The sequence below is a fragment of the Somniosus microcephalus genome, unplaced genomic scaffold, assembly GCF_052327205.1.
Source record: "Somniosus microcephalus isolate GS21.2 unplaced genomic scaffold, FLI_Smic_1.0 unresolved_chr1, whole genome shotgun sequence".
Taxonomy (NCBI): Eukaryota; Metazoa; Chordata; class Chondrichthyes; order Squaliformes; family Somniosidae; genus Somniosus; species Somniosus microcephalus.
This window is the reverse complement of record NW_028225179.1, coordinates 105,445,290-105,467,097: the sequence shown is the minus strand read 5'-3', so window position 1 is coordinate 105,467,097 and position 21,808 is coordinate 105,445,290. Positions and strand designations below refer to the sequence as shown.

Genomic DNA, 21,808 nt, shown 5'->3' with positions numbered 1-21,808 from the left:
CATCACCGAAACGCCCCTCTTTGGATTAAAGATGGAGACAAGTGGTTGGTGGTCAGTCATCAAGATGAACTTCTGCCCATGCAGATAGTGGTTGAATTTTTTTACTCCCCATACTAGGCTGAGGGCCTCCCTGTCAATTTGGGTGTAGTTGCGCTCGGCTGAGGTTAGTGACTGAGACGCAAAGGCTACTGGCCTCTCCAACCCGTCTGGGAATTTGTGCGACAGCACCGCTCCAATACCATAGGGTGATACATCACATGCCAAACGAATTGGTAGTGCTGGGTTGAAATGGGCCAACACCTCTTTTGATGTGATCAATTCTTTGCACTTCTGGAAAGCTCGTTTACATTCGTCATTCCACTTCCATGGTACCCCCGTTTGTAGCAGGGTGTTCAGTGGGTGTAACACTGTAATAAAATTTGGTAAGAACTTAGGGTAGTAGTTCACCAGCCCGAGGAACGACCTCAGTTGTGACACATTTCCCGGTGCTGGAGCCTTGACTACTGCCTCAATCTTTTCAGGGGACTTATGTAACCCCTCTTCATCAATAACGTGGCCACAATACGAGATCTGCTTCTGGAAAAACTCGTACTTGTGGCGATTAGCTCGTAGCCCATATTCCTTTAATCTAGTAAGCACCTTCTCCAGGTTGGCGAGGTGATCACTGTCATTTTCGCCCGTGACCAGGATGTCGTCCAAATAACACTGGGTCCCTGGAATCCCTTGCAGGACTTGATCCATTGCCCTTTGCCAAATAGCTGGAGCCGATGATACCCCGAACACCAGCCGGTTGTATTGGTAGAGACCTTTATGAGTGTTGATCGTGAGGTATTTTTTCGAGGCTTCTTCTACCTCCATTTGCAAGTATGCCGGGGCTAGATCAATTTTGGTGAAACGATTACCTCCAGATAGCGAGGCAAAAATATCCTCAATACGTGGAAGCGGATATTGTACCATTTGAAGGACTGGGTTCACTGTCACCATAAAATCCCCACAGATGCGGACCTTCTTTGGTTCCCTAGGCGTATTACTCAATGACCTCTTCATTACAGGAGCGATGGGTGCAGCCCACTCGCTCCAGTCTACTTTGGACAGTACTCCTGAACGTTCCAAACCTTCCAGCTCTGCTTTGACGGCTGGTCGGATCGCATAAGGCACTGGTCTGGCCTTAAGAAACTTTGGGCTTGCATTTTCCTCTATTTTAATCATTGGTGTTATGCCTTTTAGTGTTCCGAGTCCCTCCTGGAACACTTCTTGTGCGTCAATTAGAATTTTTGACAGTCGTCCAGGTGTGACGTCGTCATCCTTTTTGGCCTCAACCTTCAGTGCCTGTATGGAATGCCAATCTAATTGTATCTTCCGGATCCATTCACGTCCTAGTAGTGGTGGTCCTCCCTCTGGCAATACGTATAGGTCCATTTTAGGTATTTCCTGGCCTTTGTATATCACTTTCACCCTTATTTTTCCTTTGGGGTAGACTTTTTGCCCCGTGTACGTCTTCAAGACAATCTCTGTAGCTTTCAAGGGTATATGTGAAAATAGCCGCTTGTAGTCCCTTTGGTTTATGACTGTTAGGGCTGATCCTGTGTCCAATTCCATTTTTACTTGGACTCCGTCTATCTTGAGTGTACCCCAGATAGCCTGGTGATCCTCCATTTGGTTACCTTATGTAGTTTCAGACAACCCAGCTCCTTGCTTCCGGAGTCTGTATCACTTTTCTGTTCGCCTGAACTACTGTCCATCACCTTATGTACCTTTTTGTACTTCTCCTGTGGAGATTTCTTGCTGTTGGTTTTCTTCCCTGACCTGCAGACTCTTGCTATGTGTCCTGCTTTTCCACACTGTCTGCACACTTGGTCCTTGAACCAACAATCCTTCTGGTCGTGTGTTGTTCTGCCGCAGCGATAACACTTCCCTGCTCCATATGACATTTCATTGGTGCCATATTCTTGCGGTCTCCGTTGTATCTCTGCAGCGCCCCTTGCGGCTGCTTCGTGTGATACTGCCATGCTGAAAGCCTTGTCCAGCGTAAGATCCTTTTCTGATAGAAGCCGTTTCTGGGTTCCTTCACTTTGAAGCCCACACACAAACTTGTCCCTTAACGTATCTGCTAGTCCCACTCCAAACTGGCAGTGTTTCGATAGCTTGCACAGTTCCGTTAAGGACTCAGCATTACTTTCGTCTTTATGCTAGTTCCTTTTGTGGAACTTAAATCTTTCTGCTATCAGCAGCGGTGTGGGGTTTAAGTGGTCCTGTAGGATTTCTACTATGCTTTCGCAATTCTTATCCACGGGCTTCTCTGGGGTTATTAGGTTTCGCAGTAAGCCATAAGTTTTTGCACCCATGGAATTTAACAAAACCAGTGCTTTCCTAGCATCTGGCACTTCATTCGCCCTGCAGTACACCTCAATGCGTTCCACATATGTCGCCCAATCTTCGACTTCATTGTCGAACGTAGAGATACTGCCACTCTTCGGCATCCCTGGGTGTGATTTAACTGTCAAAAATGGCGTCTCCCACGCTTTCCCTTCTTCTCCGCTGGCACAAAATGGCGTCTCCTGTGCTTTTCTTTCTTCCCGCGCTCGCCCTTCTTCTCCGCTGCGTCTTCTAAAAATGGCGTCTCCCGCACTCTCCCTTCTTCTCCGCGGCTCAATGGCATCTCCCGCGATCTCCCTACTTATCCCCGCGGATACTGTTCAGCCCTTGAGCCCTGGCTGTGCTCTGCGCATTTTCCTGTGCGCCTTTCCCGTTTCCGCCGCTCGGTCCTGAACCCGGCTGCTGTTTTACTCTCTCTCTCTCTGTTTTGTTTTTCCTCGACGCCGCTCGGTTTTCAACCCCCGGCTGCGCCCTGTGCGCTTCACCCTCTCTCTTACCCCGTCGACGCTGCTCGGCTTTTTCTCTGCCGTCGGTCGGCTCCAGCCGCCGCTGTCCGGGAAGGGTCTGCGCTGAACCTGTTGCCAGTCTGTTGCTGGATCATCGTGGCTGGGGAACCAAGCCCGGCTCTCAACAGCCTCCCCTGCGATGTTCACTCTCTGCCGGATGACTGGGCGGTTGCTCATGGTCGACGCCCGTGCTTCTGGCCTCGACTTTCTTCCACCGCCCTCCCGGAGCGAATCCTTGAAAGGAAATGCAGAGTTGCAGGTAGATTCGAATCGACCTCATCGCCACTGTTGGATCCGTGATTTTTAGAGTATTATGTTTTCCAATAACTACACGGAGGCTGTAACTTAACAATCAACAGGTGTTTACTGGAGTAGGGTAGTCTCAAGACTGGGAGTACAGAGGCATGCTCAAAGCTTATATACAGGTGTGGTCACTGCCGGTACTACAGTATACAGGAGCTGTAAAAGTAGTTCTCTCTTAAAGGTACATACAGTACACCTCCCATGACAGCGTGTCCACAGCGCCTGGTCTGCACTCAAGACCTCCATAATCAGCACCGGTGAAGAGACACTCGGTTACTCAATCAGGAAGCACCAAGACTGGTTCGACAAGAACGACCAGGAGATGCAGGAGCTAATAAGCCGCAAGCACAAGGCAGTCCTGATTTGGAAACAGCAACACAACTCGAGAGCAAGAAAGCAGCTCTACAGACGCCTGAAGGCTGAGGTCCAACAAAAAACTCGTGACGTAAAGAACAGATGGTGGGTGGAGAAAGCGCAGGAGATCCAGCAGCTAGTTGACAATCATGATGTGCGTGGATTTTTTAGCGCAGTCAAGACCATCTACGGCCCAAGCAGCCAAAGCCCTACCCCACTGCAGTCCAAGAATGGAGAGGTACTCATCAAAGACAGAGAGGCAGTCAGTGCCCGCTGGAAGGAGCACTTCGAAGACCTCCTTAACTGAGATCTGTCTTCAACATGAGTGTCCTCAACTCCGTCCCGCAGCATGCTATGCGCCACCACCTCAGCACAACCGCAGCCCAGCATGATGTTGAAAAGGCCATACTACAACTGAAGAACAACAAGGTCTCAGGCACAGATGGAATCCCCGCCGAGGCACTAAAGCATGATGGAGAAGCACTATTGGTGTGAATACATGAACTCATTTATCTTATTTGGAAGGAAGAGAGCATGCCAGGGGATCTCAGAGACAACATAATCGTGACCATCTTCAAGAAAGGTGACAAGTCCGATTGTGGTAATTACAGAGGAGTTTCCCTGCCGGCTGCCACAGGGAAAGTCATTGCAATAATCCTCCTCAATCGCATTCTCCCAGTGGCTGAAGAGCTCCTCCCAGAGTCGCAATGCAGATTCCGCCCACTAAGGGACACAATGGATATGATCTTCACCTCGCATTAAATACAAGAGAAATGCATCACCCAGCATACACTTGCCCATTATACAACTACCCGTTATACACCCCGCCTGTTATACACCCGCCTGCTATACAATCATCTATTACACACTCGCCTGTTATAAACCCGGCCCGTTATACTTATAAAATTCTAACAGGACTAGACAGACTAGATGCAGGAAGGATGTTCCCGATGATCGGGGAGTCCAGAACCAGGGGTCACAGACTAAGGATAAGGGGTAGGCCATTTAGGACAGAGATGAGGAGGAATTTCTTCACCCAGAGAGTGGTGAACCTGTGGAATTCTCTACCACAGAAGGCAGTAAAGGCCAATTCATTAAATATATTCAAGAAGGAGTTGGATATATTTCTTAAGGCTGAAGGGATCAAAGGATATGGGGAGAAAGCGGGGACAGGATACTGATTTTGGATGATCAGCCATGATCTCATTGAATGGCAGAGCAGGCTCGAAGGGCCGAATGGCCTACTCCTGCTCCTATCTTCTATGTTTCTGTTACACCCAGCCCCTTTTACATCCCGCCCGCTATACAATCGCCCATTACACACTCACCTGTTATACACCCCACCCGTTATACACCCAGCCCATTATACACCTACCCGCTATACAATCGCCCGTTACACACTCACCTGTTATACACCCCGCCCGTTATACACCCAGCCCATTATACACCTACCCGCTATACAATCGCTCGTTACACACTCACCCGTTATACTCCTGACTGTTATACACCTGCCCATTATACATGGATTGGAGGGGAGGATGGAGAGGAGGGAAGCGGGATGAGGAGAGGAGAGTGGATTGGAGGGGGAGGCAGGAGGAGAGGGGAGGGGGGATGAGGAGGAGTAGATTGGAGGGGGAGGCAGGAGGAGAGGGGAGGGAGTTGAGGGGGAGTGGGTTGGGGGGGAGGCAGGATGAGAGGGGAGGGAGTTGAAGAGGGGGAGAGGATTGAAGGGGGCAGGAGGAGAGGGGAGGAGGGGGAGTGGATTGGAGGGGGAGGCAGGAGGAGAGGGGAGCGAGTTGAGGAGGGGGTGTGGATTGGAGGGGGAGGCAGGAGGAGAGGGGAGGGAGGATGAGGAGGGGGAGTGGATTGGAGGGGGAGGCAGGAGGAGAGGGGAGGGAGTTGAGGAGGGGGAGTTGATTGGAGGGGGCAGGAGGAGAGGGGAGGGTGGATGAGAAGGAATGGATTGGAGGGGGAGTGGATTGGAGGGGGAGGCAGGAGGAGAGGGGAGGGAGTTGAGGAGGGGGAGTTGATTGGAGGGGGCAGGAGGAGAGGGGAGGGTGGATGAGAAGGAATGGATTGGAGGGGGAGTGGATTGGAGGGGGAGGCAGGAGGAGAGGGGAGGGAGTTGAGGAGGGGGAGTAGATTGGAGGGGGGCAGGAGGAGAGGGAGGGAGTTGAGGAGGAGGAGTGAATTGGAGGGGGGGCAAGAGGAGAGGGAGGGAGTTGAGGAGTGGGAGTAGATTGGAGGGGGGCAGGAGGAGAGGGAGGGAGTTGAGGAGGAGGAGTGAATTGGAGGGGGGGCAGGAGGAGAGGAGGGGAGTTGAGGGGGAGTAAATTGGAGGGGGGCAGGAGGAGAGGGAGGGAGTTCAGGAGGAGAGGGAGGGAGTTGAGGAGGAGGAGTGAATTGGAGGGGGGCAGGAGGAGAGGGGAGGGAGGAGGGGGTGTGGATTGGAGGGGAGGCAGGAGGAGAGGAGGGGAGTTGAGGGGGAGTAAATTGGAGGTGGGGCAGGAGGAGAGGAGGGGAGTTGAGGAGGGGGAGTAGATTGGAAGTGGGGCAGGAGGAGAGGGGAGGGAGCTGAGGAGGGGGTAATTGATTGGAGGGGGAGGCAGGAGAGAGGAGGGGGGATGAGGAGGGTGAGTTGATTGGAGGGGTGCAGGAGGAGAGAGGAGGGGGGATGAGGAGGGGGTAGTTGATTGGAGGGGAGGCAGAAGGAGAGAGGAGGGGGGATGAGGAGGGGGAGTAGATTGGAGGGGGAGGCAGGAGGAGAGAGGAGGGGGGATGAGGAGGGGGTAGTGGATTAGAGGTGGGCAGGAGGAGAGGGGAGGGAGTTGAGGAGGGGGAGCGGATTGGAGGGGGCAGGAGGAGAGGGGAAATGGGGAGGGGAGTGGGAAGGGGAGGGGCTCTCACAATCCTCCCCCTAAAGGAGACTTTTATTCGGAGTTTGCGTCGATCTGCTGCCGAAGTTACGACGAAGGAGCGGGAGAACCAGCACGGAAATTCAGCCCGGTTAATTTAGGTCCGTGGTTTAAATGCAAGTTGTTAAATTTGAAGCTGAGTTGAACCTTTACATCGATCAATGTGTTCGGTTCCAGTCCTGTGCCTCGCTCATTCTGTATAAAGTATCAGTTTGAATTTCCTGCTGTTAAATGTCATTTGTTGTTATGGGAAGAAAACCCTGAAGAACATTTTCTGATTGTTTTTCAGTTGAAAAATGGAGTCGATCAATATATCGATCACTACGAGTTCAAAGGCGGAAGGGTGTTACTGTATCTGGACAAGGTATTGATGGTTATAGAGTCATAGTCATAACAACACAGAAAGAGGCTATTCGGCCCATCGAGTCCATGCTGGCTCTCTGTAGAGCAATCCAATCAGCCCCGCTGCCCCGCTCTATCCCTGTAGCTCTGCAGCCCTGCAAGATTATTTCCCTCATGTGCCTATCCAGTCTCCCCTTGAAAACATTGAGGGCTATAAATTGAGTAGCGCACCAGAAAAATTAGCATCCCCGCGCGGAAATTGAGTGGTTGTGCCCCAAGAGGGAAGTGGGGCGCTACTGGAAGCGCCCCGCATCCCTCTTGGGGCGCTGTGAGTCAATATTGCGGCGTTATGTGCCGCAGCGCCACACGGTATTGTTGGCCTTCCTCCCCTTCTTAAAGGGGAGGGGCCTTGTGCAGCGCGACCTGGGGCCCAGCTGGGCCCCCGGGGATCGGGAGTGCAGGCAAAAGAGCCTGGCACTCAAGAGAAGTGCCGGGCTCTTGGAGCGCAGCCAGCACTCTGCGGGGGGAGGGCGTTTCAGGAGGTCTGGGACGGGAGTGCAGGCTGGTGCTAGCAGGCGGCCAGCAACAAAAATGGCCGCCCCGCACTTCGCCTTTAAATTGCGCCTCCCCTGTTCGTCTCCCTCAAGCTCGACGCCACATTCAACAACTAAGGATCTCCTTGATTTTATATTTAATGTAGACTTTCCGATTTGGGCGCATATGGCGATTCGGTATAAATTACGCCCAAAATTGTGCCCGTTTTGAAAAGTGTTGGGCCGTATATTCCGATGCCTACGGGTGTGTACGAGCTGCGTACACACCCGTAGGGACATCGGAAATGCCAGTTTCAGGCATGCGAAGTGCATGCACTGAAAAGCAGCATTTCTTGACAGATCCTCCGCCTGCCCGAGAGAAAGGCCTCTGCGGGGGGGAGAGTTCCGCTTTCTGCAGAACCTCCGCCCGCTGAAAACACTTAGAAATCTTATACCTGGTAAAAGCAGGTGTAAGGCCAGCTTTTACCAGCATAAGAGTTGAAAAAATGTTATAAAAAATGTTTTCACTCATTTAATCATTTAAAAATACTTTTAAAAAGGTAAGTTTATTTTTAGCCCTGTAAAAAACTTTAACAATTTTTTTCAAAAAATAAAATTTTTGTTTAAAATATTTAATTTATTGTCATTTCAACTCATTTTAAAAATGTGATGGTTGTAAAAAATATATTTAATGTTTTACTGTGTTTTTGGGGTGATCTCCATTCATATATTTGACAGGTCTGTCTGACAAGTATATGAAGGGAGATTCCCTTCTCCTATTGGCTCCCCATGGTCCATGTGATCCCAGCGGTGCTTGCGAACTGCCTGCACCCCTGGGATACGTGGGCCCTGCACATTTCGAGGAGCGGAAGTGTCTGGACCCCGGGAGCCCTCCGGTAAGTTCGTAGATTTTTTTCCAGATCGGAGACCTCAGCACGCAGGAAGCTTCCGATCGGAAAATACGGGCCGTTATGTTTCCCCCGAGTTTGCGTTCAAACTCATTTGCATATCGGCGCAATGTTTTAAAACGTAATTTAAAAGAAAATGTTTTAGAATATCCCTCGATATATTTAAGTGTGGTAACTTGGGTGCAGTTTGATTCATACAGCTGAAATTGGGATTATCACAAAAAATAAGCGTTTTAAATCAGTGTCAATCTACCACCTGTGAGTAAGCTGATTTTAAATTACTTTCAGTTTAGATTGGGGTACACAAATCAGTTCCTTAATAAATGAAAAGAAAATCTTTCAAACCTTTCTAAATGCAGGTATTAATGGCCTTGCGCCCAATAGATCCAGTTTAATTTTAAGAGCTTCCTCGAAGGCCTGCAAATGGGCGCAATTAGTGGAAACTCGCCATGGTGATTAATTCATCGTGCAGGGCATGGCCAGTGTTGTGAGTGCGACATTTTTAAATCAAGCGCAAGAGATCACAGAAACTCGCATTGCACTGAGAGCCATTTGCATTTAACAGTCCGCAATCTTTTGTGCCGGTTACGCTGATATCGGGGGAATTGCGCGGGAAGAAACAGCGGAAACTCCAGTCGGGTATCTTTTATTGCCCAGCTTTTCCTCTGCTGTCTTTTTGTTTCTGTTCTTCTTCAGGTCCGTGTGGAGAAAGAATGTGTTGTGTTTGCGACGAAACAGGTTGTTCCAATGGGCTTAGTGCAGCCGGCCACCGCCACCCTTTATGATTTTTATAACCCAAGTAAGTAAGAACTCTCCTGAAGTTTGGCCCAAGATCCCATATGCTTTGTTAACCAGTCTCTCAATATGTCCTGCCACCTTCAGGGACCTATGCACATTAACTCCCAGGTCCCTCTGTCTCTGCACACTCTTTAAAACTGTGCCATTAAGTGTATATTGCCTCTCCCTTTTCCTTCTGCCAAAATGCATCACCTCACACTTCTCTGTATTAAATTCCATCTGCTAATTCTGCTAGCCTTTCTATGTTCTGTTGCAGTCAATTGATATCATCATCACTGTTTGCCACACCCCCAAGTTTGGTGTCATCGGCAAATTTAGAAATACTACGCTGTATTCCAATATCCAGGTCATTTATATATATCAGAAAAAGCAGTGGCCCCAGCACTGACCCTTGGGGAACACCACTGTATACCATCCTCCAGTCTGAAAAACAGCCATTTACCACAACTCGCTGTTTTCTGTCCTTCAGCCAATTGTTTATGCAAGCTGCCACTGACCCACCTATTCCATGGACCTCAATTTTGTTAACCAGCCTTCTATGTGGTACTTTGTCAAACACCTTCTTAAAATCCATGTAGACAACATCCACTGCATTCCCTTCATCAATCCTCTCTGTTACTTCATCAAAAAATTCAATTAGATTAGTCAAACACGATCTTCCTCTTAAACCCTTGTTGGCTCTCCTTAATTCGCTTAAATCTCTCCAAATGCCCGTTAATTTTTTCCTTGATTATTGTTTCTAAAACTTTACCCGCCACTGATGTTAAACTGACTGGCCTGTAGTTACTAGGATTGTCCTTACACCCCTTCTTGAACAATGGTGACACATTTGCCACTTTCCAATCCTCAGCAACTCCCCCACATTTAGGGAAGATTGGAAAATTATGGCAAGCCATTCCGCTATCTCTTCCCCCAACTCCCTTAGCAACCTGGGATGCAAGCCATCTGGACCAGGTGACTTATCCATTCTAAGCATACCCAGCCTTTCTAGTACATCCTGTCTATCAATTTTCACCCCTTCCATTGCTTCTGCCTCTTCCACTTCTACCAATATTTTGTCAGCATCCACCTCCTTAGTAAACACCGAAACAAAGTACTCATTGAGTATTCTAGCCTTGCCCTGCGCCTCTAAACATATATCACCTTATTTGTCCCTAATAGGCCCCACCCCGCCTCTTACCACCCACTTACTGTTGACTTGCCGGTAGAAGATTTTTGGGTTCCCTTTTATGTTAACTGCCATTCTACTCTCATATTCTCTCTTTGCCAATCTTATTTTCATTTTCACTTCCCCTCTCAACTTACTGTATTTTGTCTGGTTTTCCCTTGAAGAATTCACCTGAAATTTATCATACAACCTCTTTTTTTGTTTCTTCATCTTCTCTACCTCCCTTGTCATCCAAGGAGACCTCACTTTGGTTCCCTTACCCTTCCCTCTTGTTGGAATGTACCTAGCTTGTACTTGGAACATCTCCTCCTTAAAGATCACCCATTGTTCCGTTACAGTTTTTCCTGTCAGTCTTTGGTTCCATTTTACACTGGCTAGAGGGGAGATGAGGAGATTTTTTGATTTTACGCAGCGAGTTGTTGTGGTCTGGAATCCACTGCCTAAAAAGTCGGTGGAAGCAGACTGAATAGTAACTTTCACAAGGGAATTGGATAAACACTTGAAGGGGAGAACATTTCAATGGCTACAGGGAACTAATTGGATGGCTCTTTCAAAGAGCCAGCACAGGCACGATGGGCCAAATGGCCTCCTTCTGTGCTGTATGATTCTACGATTCTATGTGACCATGTTGCAATAGTGTGTGACTTGATGCGGGAAAGGAGAGGAGCTTGGAGCTGATGATGATTTATATTTGCATGTTCGTTGCTATTGTTTCCAAATGTTCACTTTTGATTTTTGCTTTAATTGTTTCAAAATATCTGAGAATTCTGCATGAACCGCTTTACGTGTCTGCTGTGGCTCAGTGTCTCTCACCTCTGAGTCAGAAGGTTATCGGTTCAAGACCCACGCCCGTGGCTTGAGTACAAATTCCAGGCTGATGCTCCAGTGCAGCACTAAGCGAGTGCTGCCCTGTCAGAGGTGCCTCTTTCAGATGGGACGTTGAACTGGTGGATGTAAACGATTTAATGACACTACTCGAAGAAGAGCGAGGGAGCTCTCCCCAGTGTCCTGGTCAATATTTGCCCCTTAATTAACATCACCAAAACAGGTTGTCATCATATTGTTGTTTGTTGGGCTTTGCAAATTGGCAGCCATGTTTTCTACATCACCGTGATTATTTCTACGGTGTTCTGGTCCCTCTGCACATTCGGTCCCGCTTGGTGCTGCATCTGCGCACTCGTCGTACATGCGCATTGAATCTGGTCGCGCATGTGCAGCAGCAAACAGTGTGGTTGGCCATGGCCTGCACCACCACGCTTTCCTCGGCTGGGAGCAGTGAAGGTCAGGGTATCGCTTGGGTGGAGTAGAGGATATCGAAGGGGCGGTGGAGAAGATCGAAGGGAGGAGAGAGGATCGAAGCGTGGAAGAGAGGATCGAAGGGTAGAGAGGCAGGAGAGGGGATCGAAGGAGGAAGAGGATTGAAGGGTAGAGAGGGAGGAGAGAGGATCGAAGGGGGGAAAGAGGATTGAAGGGTAGGGAGGGAGGAGAGGGGATCGAAGGGGGAAAGAGGATTGAAGGGTAGAGAGGGAAGAGAGGGGATCAAAGGGGGAAAGAGGATTGAAGGGTAGAGAGGGAGGAGAGGGGATCGAAGGGGGAAATAGGATTAAAGGGTAGAGAGGGAGGAGAGGGGATTGAAGGGGGAAAGAGGATTGAAGGGTAGAGAGGGAGGAGAGGGGATTGAAGGGGGAAAGAGGATTGAAGGGTAGAGAGGGAGGAGAGGGGATCAAAGGGGGAAGAGGATTGAGGGGTAGAGAGGGAGGAGAGGGGATTGAAGGGGGAAAGAGGATTGAAGGGTAGAGAGGGAGGAGAGGGGATCAAAGGGGGAAAGAGGATTGAAGGGTAGAGAGGGAGGAGAGGGGATCAAAGGGGGAAGAGGATTGAAGGGCAGAGAGGGAGGAGAGGGGATCGAAGGGGGAAAGAGGATTGAAGAGTGGAGAGGGGATTGAAGGGGGGAAAGAGGATTGAAGGGTAGAGAGGGAGGAGAGGGGAATCGAAGGGGGAAAGAGGATTGAAGGGGAGAGAGGAGAGGGGATCAAAGGAGAGAGAGGAGCTTGGCAAGTGGGGAGAGGAGCTTGGAGAGGGGGAGCAGGTCAGGAACTCGGGCAGTGGGTGGGGGGAGCTGGAGAAGGGCAAGAGCTCGGGGGCGGGGGGAAAGGTCAGGAACTCGGGGAGAGAAGTTCAGGAATTTGTTGTGGGGTGTGCACTGTGAGAACAGTGGGGAGGGGGGAAGAACGTGATCCAGATCTAAAGGAGGGTGGCATGAGAGCAAGAATGTGATCCAGATTGAAAGATAGATCACGTTCTCCCACCCTCTGTTAGGCCTGGATCACGTTCTTCCACCTCCACCCGCTTTACACCTGCACCACGTTCTCCCTCTCCTCCCCTCCCAGACCGCAGCAGATCAAGATGGCAGCTCGCTACCACCGTCTCAAGGGCAACTGGGGATGGGCAATAAATAAATACATTTTAAAAAATGAAAGCCTATTCTGAGTTGGTCCGACCAACATGCATAACATTACAGTGTGTGTTATTTGCTGGACTCGACTATTCCAATTTTCTCCTGGCCAGCCTCCCATCTTCCACCCTCAATGAACCTGAGCTCATCCAAAACTCTGCTGCCCGTATCCCAACACGCAGCAAGTCCCATTCATCCATCACCCCTGTGCTCGTTGACTACATTGGCTCATGGCCCACCAACAACACTATCGCTAAGCTATGCGACCACACAGCTGTCTGAGGTCCCACACAGGCTGTTTACCAGCATTTGAATGAGAGATTTTGCAAATGCATGCAATTTTGAATGGGCTGCACTGCCCGTTAAAGGGACCTCGCAACCTCAAATAAAATTAGGACAAACATTGTCCACCAACAACTTGATTTTAGAATTCTCATCCTCATCTTAAAATCCCTCCATGGCCTCACCCCTTCCTATCTGAACTCGGCAGTGTGAGTGCTGTGAGTGCTCCTAACCCGGGAGTTTGAGCCTTGTCTGTTCTCTGAAACCAGTAGTGTTAGCGCTGTGTGCTCTGGAGCCTGGCTGTCACAACGAATGGATCAAATTACACATTGCCAAGACCTTGATTATTCTCCAGCAGGCAGGATCTAGTTACACATTTCGGACAAACTGCTGGGTGTGTCTTGTCCTGCAGGGGACCAATCAGAAATCTGGTCTTGTCCTCCAAGCGACCAATCAGAACTTTGGTGTTGCAAATAGACACGACCTTCCTACATTACCTTTCATTGAAAAGTACTTCATTGGCTGTAAAGCGCTTTGAGACATCCTGAGGTCATGAAAGCCGCTAAATGAATGCAATGTTTTTGTTTCTAATCTGGGTTTTCCGTATTGTCAAAGCTATTATCTGTAGTAGATGATGTGCTCGGTGCAGGATGAAAGCATTACATGGAGCTCTGTTTGTTTTATTGTTGTGACTTTAGGCATTAGCTGCACCGTATCTTACAACGCTCCTGAACGGAATGCAATGGTCTCGAGGCTCTGCGACAATGAAATTTGTACTTGTGCTGAAGGTACGTTCTGTTTAGGCCGTAACTCGAAATGAATACCCTGCTCAGGTAACTTCTCCTTTCTTTCCCCCTGACGGTGATGTCTCAGGGCAGACCTTCTAATGTGGGGCTGCTGATGGCAGTCTGAAAATGGCAAATGGTGCCTTTAGAAAGAGAAAGGTTAAATCTTGCAGCAATCCTGCAGTGCCGGAGAGTGTCCTTAAAGGGTCAGAAGCTCAGTCGAGCAGTAGTCCAGAGAGGGCGGCGATTCTTATGCAGGAGAGGAGCTGGGATAAAATTACAAACTACAACATGTTCTGGGTCCCAGATGGGGGATGGTGGCAGGGTGTGAGACCCGACTAAGATATTTGTCTAAATTCTAATCAGTATAATAAACTCCAAACTGAATATATCGATAAATAAGAAATTATTCATATGTTTAGTCTGAACAAATACCCAAAACTACTGCAGATACAAAGAGTGTTACAGCCCAGAATTTAGGTAATATAAGTTTGATTAATATATTATGAGGTTAGGGACAAAGTCTTAATGTGTTGATATGAAACCACTCTTGTATTAAAAGTTATTAGCCCAGTTGAAATGAATGAGTTAGTGCAAAATAATGAATAACGTCATTTCATCTGAACAGATTAAGTGATCTAACACTAATATGGTGCAGCATAATTGCTAGGGCAATATAATTATCGGTATCTCTATCTATCTCTCTCTCGCTCTCTATCTCTCTCTCTCTCTCTATCTCTAGCTCCATCTCTCCAGCTCTCCATCTCTCTCTTGTTCTATCTCTCTATCTCTCTCTCGCCCTATCTATTTCCCTACCGATCTATCTCTCCTATTTTTAGTTTTTCAATTCTGTCACCACATGTTCTGCCATTAATCATAAATTTCCTCTAACCCGCGTGCATTTTACGTAACGTTTTTAAACGAGAAAAGTGTTTAAACTGTTTGTTTGTTAAACACATCACACCAGGTCCCTGTCCTGGAATGAAACACATTTTATCCGGGGAAGTGAATGGATCAGCTCGGATTGATTTTGCCTGTTACAGTCCGATTGTGGATTTCGGTATGTGCAGCTCACACACGGGTTATCTCCAATATTTCTGTTCAATGGATAATCGAGCTTGGTAAACAGTTCCTTCTTGGCGTCCCTTGGATTGAGATAGTGCTGCTTAATTGACGTTTAGTTTTACTTATTGTACCGTGTATATTTGTTTGTGTGAGGACCGATATAAACACAGTCTGTAATAAGATTACTAAAGCAAAACACTGGAAATCTGAAATAAAAACAGGAAATGCTGGAAATACTCAGCAGGTCAGGCAACATCTGTGGAGGGAGAAACAGAGTTCACGTTTCAGGTCGAAAGATGCTGCCTGACCTGCTGAGTATTTTCAGCATTTTCTGCTCAATAAGATTAGCTGGACTGATTGCTCGGGAGACACACTTCCAAGTTGATGTCGGCTGTACAGTATCGGTAGAGGAATGAAAGGAACTGTTGCATTGCTCGATTTTCCTTTCAGACCCTAATTTAGCAATTCCGTGCTGTCCTGCCCACGTCAACTCTATGCAGATTAACATAGAAAGTTGAATAGCATCGAATGTATAGCACAGAAACAGGCCATTCGGTGCAACTGGTCTATCCCGGTGTTTATGCTCCACACGAGCCTCCTCCTATCTTACTGCATCTCAGCCTATCAACATATCCTTCCATTCCTTTCTCCCTCGTGTGTTCCCCTTAAATGTATCGATGTTATTCCCCTCAACTACTCCTGGTAGCGAGTTCCACATTCTAACCATTCCAAGAAGTTTCTCCTGAATTCCCTATTGGATTTATTGGTGACTATTTGATTTATTTATGGCCCCTAGTTTTGAGTGTTTGGACTAAGTCAACATTTGCAACAGAAGCTTTTGATTATTCTACAAACTGGCTTTTAGATGGGCAGCGGTGAGGGGGGAAGAGGTGAAATGAGTCTCTAAAATCCAATTGTCCTAGTCTCGAGATAACTTCACTCTTTCTCAAAGATCCTTGTTTAAACATATTCATTTCTGATCCATCAAACAAGCGAGAGATACTGGTTGAGGAAAGAAGGACGGCTGGTTTACATGTGAAACGTCCTGGTCTTTATCAACTGGGCCCGTGGGATCATTCACCTGCAGGAGTGACCAGGGTGGCAATGGGAAACAGGACATCCAATCATCATGGAGATCTCCCTGGGGTAGAGTGACTTTGTGCGATAGTGTGAAATGGCTGGTAGCAAATCGACAGCCAGTTTTACACCTCTCCCAATTGCAAGGATTGGCTTGAGGTGAATAGTATAGATCCCTTTAAGGGGAAGCTAGATAAACACATGAGTGAGAAAGGAATAGGAGGATATGTTGATGGGGTTAGATGAAGAAGGGTGGGAGGAGGTTCGTGTGGAGCATAAACACCAGCCCAGATATGTTGGGCCGAATGGCCTGTTTCTGTGCTGTACATTCTCTGTAGTTCAATCAGTGTCAGCCTGACACACTTGCCTTTAAGTCAAAGGTTGGGTTCAAGCCCCACTCCAGAGTACAGAAAGCTAGGCTGACAATCCAGTACAGTAATGAAGGAGGGCTGCATTGTCAGAGGTGCAGTCATTTGGAGGAGACGTTTAACCGAGGCCCTCGCAGGTGGACGTAAAAGATCCCATGGCACGATTTCAAAGAAGAGCAGGGGCGTTCTCCCCAGTGTCCTGGCCAACATTTATCCTTCAGTCACTGTCCCTAAAACAGATGAGCTGGTCATTAACACATTGCTGTTTGTGTGCGCAAATGGACCGCCTCATTTCCTACATTACAACAGTGACTACACTTCAAAAGTACTTCATTGGCTGTGAAGCGCTTTGTGAAGTCCTGAGGTCATGAAAGGTGTGATAGAAATAAAAGCTCTTTTTTAATTTTCTTTTTCTATGCTTTTTATTTCCATTGACTTCAACTGAATGGAAAATGGAGGAATTGTTGAAGCTGTGAAGTATTTGTCACCTGTTTTAATCCTGGGGATAAAGCTTGCATCCTCTTAATACCACAGTGGCTTATCAGCCACATTGAGGGGTGAATTTCCCTAGGGTTTTCCGGCTGGAGTGAGGTAACTCTGCTGTGGAAAGATATCATCATTTGATTGAGGGGGGTTCTGGAGCGAGACTTTAGCTCAGTGGCAATATCCCCACCCTGCCCTCCCCCTCTCAGTCACAAGGTGCAGGGTTTGAACCCCACTCCAGCCAGTCCCAGGGAGTGAAGACTGGAGCTCGGGCGGGATACTCGCATCTGTTGATGTGTGGGTGACACCCCTTCCCTCCCCAACTATCGGCTGGTATAACGATGGTTGCGGCTGTGGGAGGAGTGTTCACACCGTGGCCTGTGAGACTGTTAATCAGCCTGAGAATCCTCCCCCTACTCCTCGGTGGGCTCCAGGGGAAAGAGTGAGAAGATATGACGCACAACAACCAGGGGTTTCCTGACTCTGCTGTCGAGGTTACGTGGAGGAGCAGAAGGATCATTGGTGGAAATTCACCCTCTCGTGACATTTCTAATGTATTCTTTCTCCAAATTGCTTTGCAGCCTATACAGTGAGAATTCTGAACAGAACCACAGCCGGGTACTTTGATAAATATCTCGTGTCTATCACCAGCATTCTCAAAATGAGCAGTGAGTATTATTTTGAAGCGGAGTTCCTGGTTCAATCGGACGTTACTGAGAAACAGCTGTGAGATGATAACACGAGGTGTGTTGGTAGATGTCGAACACAGCGTTCTTGCCCATGTGTCTATGACTGCAGGACCATAACAGCAGAAGAATTAGGAGCAGGAGTAGGCCATATGGCCCCTCGAGCCTGCTCCGCCATTCAATAAGATCATGGCTGATCTTCCACCTCAACTCCACATTCCCACCCAATCTCCATATGCCCTGATTCCCCTAGAGTCCAAAAATCTATCTATCGCAGCCTTAAATACACTCAAAGACTCAGCATTCACAGCCCATTGGAGTGGAGCATTCCAAAGATTCACAACCCTCTGAGTGAAGACATTCCTCCTCAGCCTTAAATGGCTGATCCCTTATCCTGAGAATATGCCCCCTGTAAGAACATAAGCATTAGGAGCTGAGTAGGCCGTATAGCCCTTCGAGCGTGCTCCGCCATTCAATAGATCATGGCTGATCTTCGAATTCAACTCCACTTTCCTGCCTGATCTCCATATCCCTTGATTTCCTTAAAGTCCAAAAATCTATCGGGCTCAGATTTGAATATACACAACGATTCAGCATGCACGGCCCTTTGGGGAAGAGAATTCCAAAGATTCACAATCCTTGAGTGAACAAATCCCTCCTCATCTCAGTCTTAAGTGGTGGATCCATTATCCTGAAACTATGCCCCCTAGTTCTTGAATCTCCAGCCAGGGGAAACACCCGCTCAGCATCTACTCTGTCAATCCCCCTCAGAATCTTGTATATTTCAATGAGATCACCTCTCACCCTTCGAAACTCCAGAGAGTAGAGGCCCATTCTGCTCAATTTCTCCTCATGGGACAACCCTCTCATCCCAGGGATGAATCTAGTGACCCTTCATTGCACCACCTCTAAGGCAAGTATGCTCTTTCTGAGACAAGGAGACCAAAACTGTGCACAGTACTCCAGGTGTGGTGTCACCAAAGCCCTATAGAATTGTAGCAAGGCTTCCTTACTCTTGTACTCCAATCCCCTTGCAATAAAGGCCAACATGCCATTTGCCTTCCTTATTGCTGGCTGTACCTACCTGCTAACTTTCTGTGTTTCCTGTATGAGGACACCCAAATCACTTTGAACACCAACGTTTATTAGTTTCACACCATTTGAAATTATTCTGGTTTTCTATTCTTCCTACCAAAGTGAATAACTACATCACCCACCATTTTGCCCACTCACTTAACCTGTCTCGATCCCTTTGCAGGCTCTTTGTGTCCTCCTCACAGCTTACTTTCCCACCTAGCTTTGTATCATCAGTAAAGTTGGATACATTACAATCAGTCCCTTCATCTAAGTCATTAATATAAATTGCATATAGCTGACTCCCAAGTACTGATGCTTGCAGAAGCCTACTAGTTACAGCCTCCCAACCAGAAAATGACCCGTTTTTCCTTACTGTTTTCTGTGCATTAATCAATCCTCTATTCATGCTAATATTTTACCCCAACCCCATGAGCCCTTATCTTGCATAACAACCTTTCATGTGGAACCTTATCGAATGCCTTTTGGAAATACAAATATACTACTTTCACTGGTACCTCTTCATCTACCCTGCTAGTTACATACTCAAAAAACTCTTAACATATTTGCTAAACACGATTTCACTTTCATAAAACCATGTTGACTCTGCCTAATCATATTATGGTTTTCTAAGTGCCCTGTTTCCTTAATAATGGATTCCAGCATTTTCCTGACAACTGATATCAGGCTAACTAGCCTGTAGCTCCAGATTTTCTCTCTCCCTCCTTTCTTGAATAGCGGGGTTATAATTGCTACCTTCCAATCCGCTGCGACTATTCTAAAATCTAGGGAATTTTGGAAGCTCACAACCAATGCATCCATTGTCTCTGCACCACCTCTTTAGAACCCTAGGATGTAGGTCATCAGGCCCAGAGGATCTGTCAGCTTTTAGTTCCATTAGTTTCTCAAGTACCTTTTCTCTAGTGTTCTAAATTACTTTAAGTTCCTCACTCTCATTATCCCCTTGGTTCCCCAGTATTTTTGATAGCTTTTTCTGTCTTCTACTGTGAAGACGGATACAAAATATTTGTTTAGCGCCTCTGCCATTTCCTTATTCCCCATTATAATTTCGCCTGTCGCAGCCTCTAAGGGACCAATGTTTTCCTTTGCTACCCTCTTCCTTTTTTATATACAAATAGAAGTTCTTACAATCTGTTTTTGTCTTTCTTGCTATTTTACTCTCATTCTATTTTCTCCATTTTTATCAAGATTTTGGTCATGCTTTGATGTATCCATTTTTTGGTCATCCTTTGCTGAATATACTTGAACACTAACAAGGCTGTTAGTGATAACATCATTGTGATGATGTTTACCACTTGTTCAATCAAAACATTGCTTTAGTTTTACTTCAGTTAACACAACCTATTTGTGATTATTGTCATGTACAATGTTGGCAAATTTACTTTGCCCCCACTCCCGTATGGCACAACCAGCATCATCCTACGATTGAAGTTGGGGAAACTTTTTTATTGCGTTCTCCCAAGATCGTGCCCCAACCAGTCAACATTAAATTCTGGACAATCCCAAGAGGCTGGCTCGTTTTTCTAAACTTCGTCCCTTCTCATTGTATCCAGACTGATAAAGATTATTGTAGCCTTCATCCCAATGCTGATCTTCTGACCCCATATCCTCCCCGACCACATATCCTCCCCGGCCCCATCTCCTCCCCGGCCCCATCTCCTCCCCGGCCCCATCTCCTCCCCGGCCCCATCTCCTCCCCGGCCCCATCTCCTCCCCGGCCCCATCTCCTCCCCGGCCCCATCTCCTCCCCGGCCCCATCTCCTCCCCGGCCCCATCTCCTCCCCGGCCCCATCTCCTCCCCGGCCCCATCTCCTCCCCGGCCCCATCTCCTCCCCGGCCCCATCTCCTCCCCGGCCCCATCTCCTCCCCGGCCCCATCTCCTCCCCGGCCCCATCTCCTCCCCGGCCCCATATCCTCCCTGGGTCCCATATCCTCCCTGACCTCATATCCTATCAGACCACATATCCTATCAGACCACATATCCTATCAGACCACATATCCTATCAGACCACATATCTTCTCTGACCTCATATCTTCTCTGACCTCATATCCTCTCCGACCCTGTAGCCTATCTGAGCCCATAAACTTTCTGAACCCATATCCTCTGTGATCCATATCCTCTCTGACCTCATATCCTCTCCCACCCCATATCCTCTCCAATCACATATCCTCTCTGACCCCAAATCCTCTCTGACCCCATATTCAATCCAACCCATAGTCTCTCCGAGCTGATAGTCTATCTGAACCCATATCCTTTCTGATTGCATTCTCTCCAACCCATGTCCTCTGCGACCACGTAGACCCTCTGAACCCAAATCTTCTCAATCACTAAGACAGTTTTTTTCTTTATCTGTGATGTCAATCATCTCTGCAATTAACTGACCTGACCTGCCACAGGAATCCTGGGAGTTGCCTCTTTTACTTACGGACCTCATTTGTCAGATTGTTCTGCTTCTGCTGAGCACTCACAATGTCCCTCCAATTCACAGCTCACAAATTCCATAAAATTCCCTGCTCACAATCTCCATCAAATTCACTGCTCTCAATCTCCTTCCAATTCCCTGCTCAGAATCTCCCTCCAATTCACTGATCACAAATTCCGTAAAATTCCCTGCTCACAATCTCCCTCCAGTTCACTGCTTACAATCTCATTCCAATTCCCTGCTCACAATCTCACTCCAATCCTCTGCTCACAATCTCACTCCAATCCTCTGCTCACAATCTCCCTCCAATTCCCTGCTCACAATCTCCCTCCAATCCACTTCTCACAATCTCCCTCCAGTTCCCAGTTCACAATTTCCCTCCAATTCCCTGCTCACAATCTACCTCCAATCCACTTCTCACAATCTCCCTCCAGTTCCCATCTCACAATCTCCCTCCAATTCCCTGCTCACAATCTCCCTCCAGTTCCGAGTTCAAAATCTCCCTCCAATTCACTGTTCACTATCTCCCTCCAATTCACTGTTCACAATCTCACTCCAATCCTCTGCTCACAATCTCCTTCCAGTTCACTGCTCACAATCTCCATCCAATTCCCAGCTCACAATCTCCCTCCAATTCACGGCTCACAATCTCCCTCCAATTCACGGCTCACAATCTCCCTCCAATTCCCTGCTCACAATCTCCCTCCAATTCACTGCTCAAATCTCCCTCCAATTCACGGCTCACAATCTCCCTCCAATTCACTACTCACAATATCCCTCCAATTCACTGCTCACAATCTCCCTCCAATTTCCTGCTCAAAATCTCCCTCCAATTCTCTGCTCACAATCTCCCTCCAATTCACTGCTCACAATCTCCCTCCAATTC

The 21,808-nt window shown here is 47.8% G+C and overlaps 1 protein-coding gene across 2 annotated transcripts in view; it reads left to right on the top strand.

Annotated features, from left to right (window-relative positions):
• The window catches only part of LOC147095683 (complement C4-like), a 623,807-nt gene that overhangs the window by 230,068 nt on the left and 371,931 nt on the right, over positions 1–21,808 (top strand). Inside the window, exons 35-39 of one of the 2 annotated variants that reach the window (XM_085974723.1) lie at positions 6,744–6,818; positions 8,934–9,036; positions 13,639–13,728; positions 14,693–14,785; positions 17,300–17,386. In XM_085974723.1, coding sequence (XP_085830849.1) covers positions 6,744–6,818; positions 8,934–9,036; positions 13,639–13,728; positions 14,693–14,785; positions 17,300–17,386 — 448 coding nt within the window. The remainder of the gene's footprint in view (positions 1–6,743; positions 6,819–8,933; positions 9,037–13,638; positions 13,729–14,692; positions 14,786–17,299; positions 17,387–21,808) is intronic. The other variant, XM_085974724.1, reaches the window with a different exon arrangement.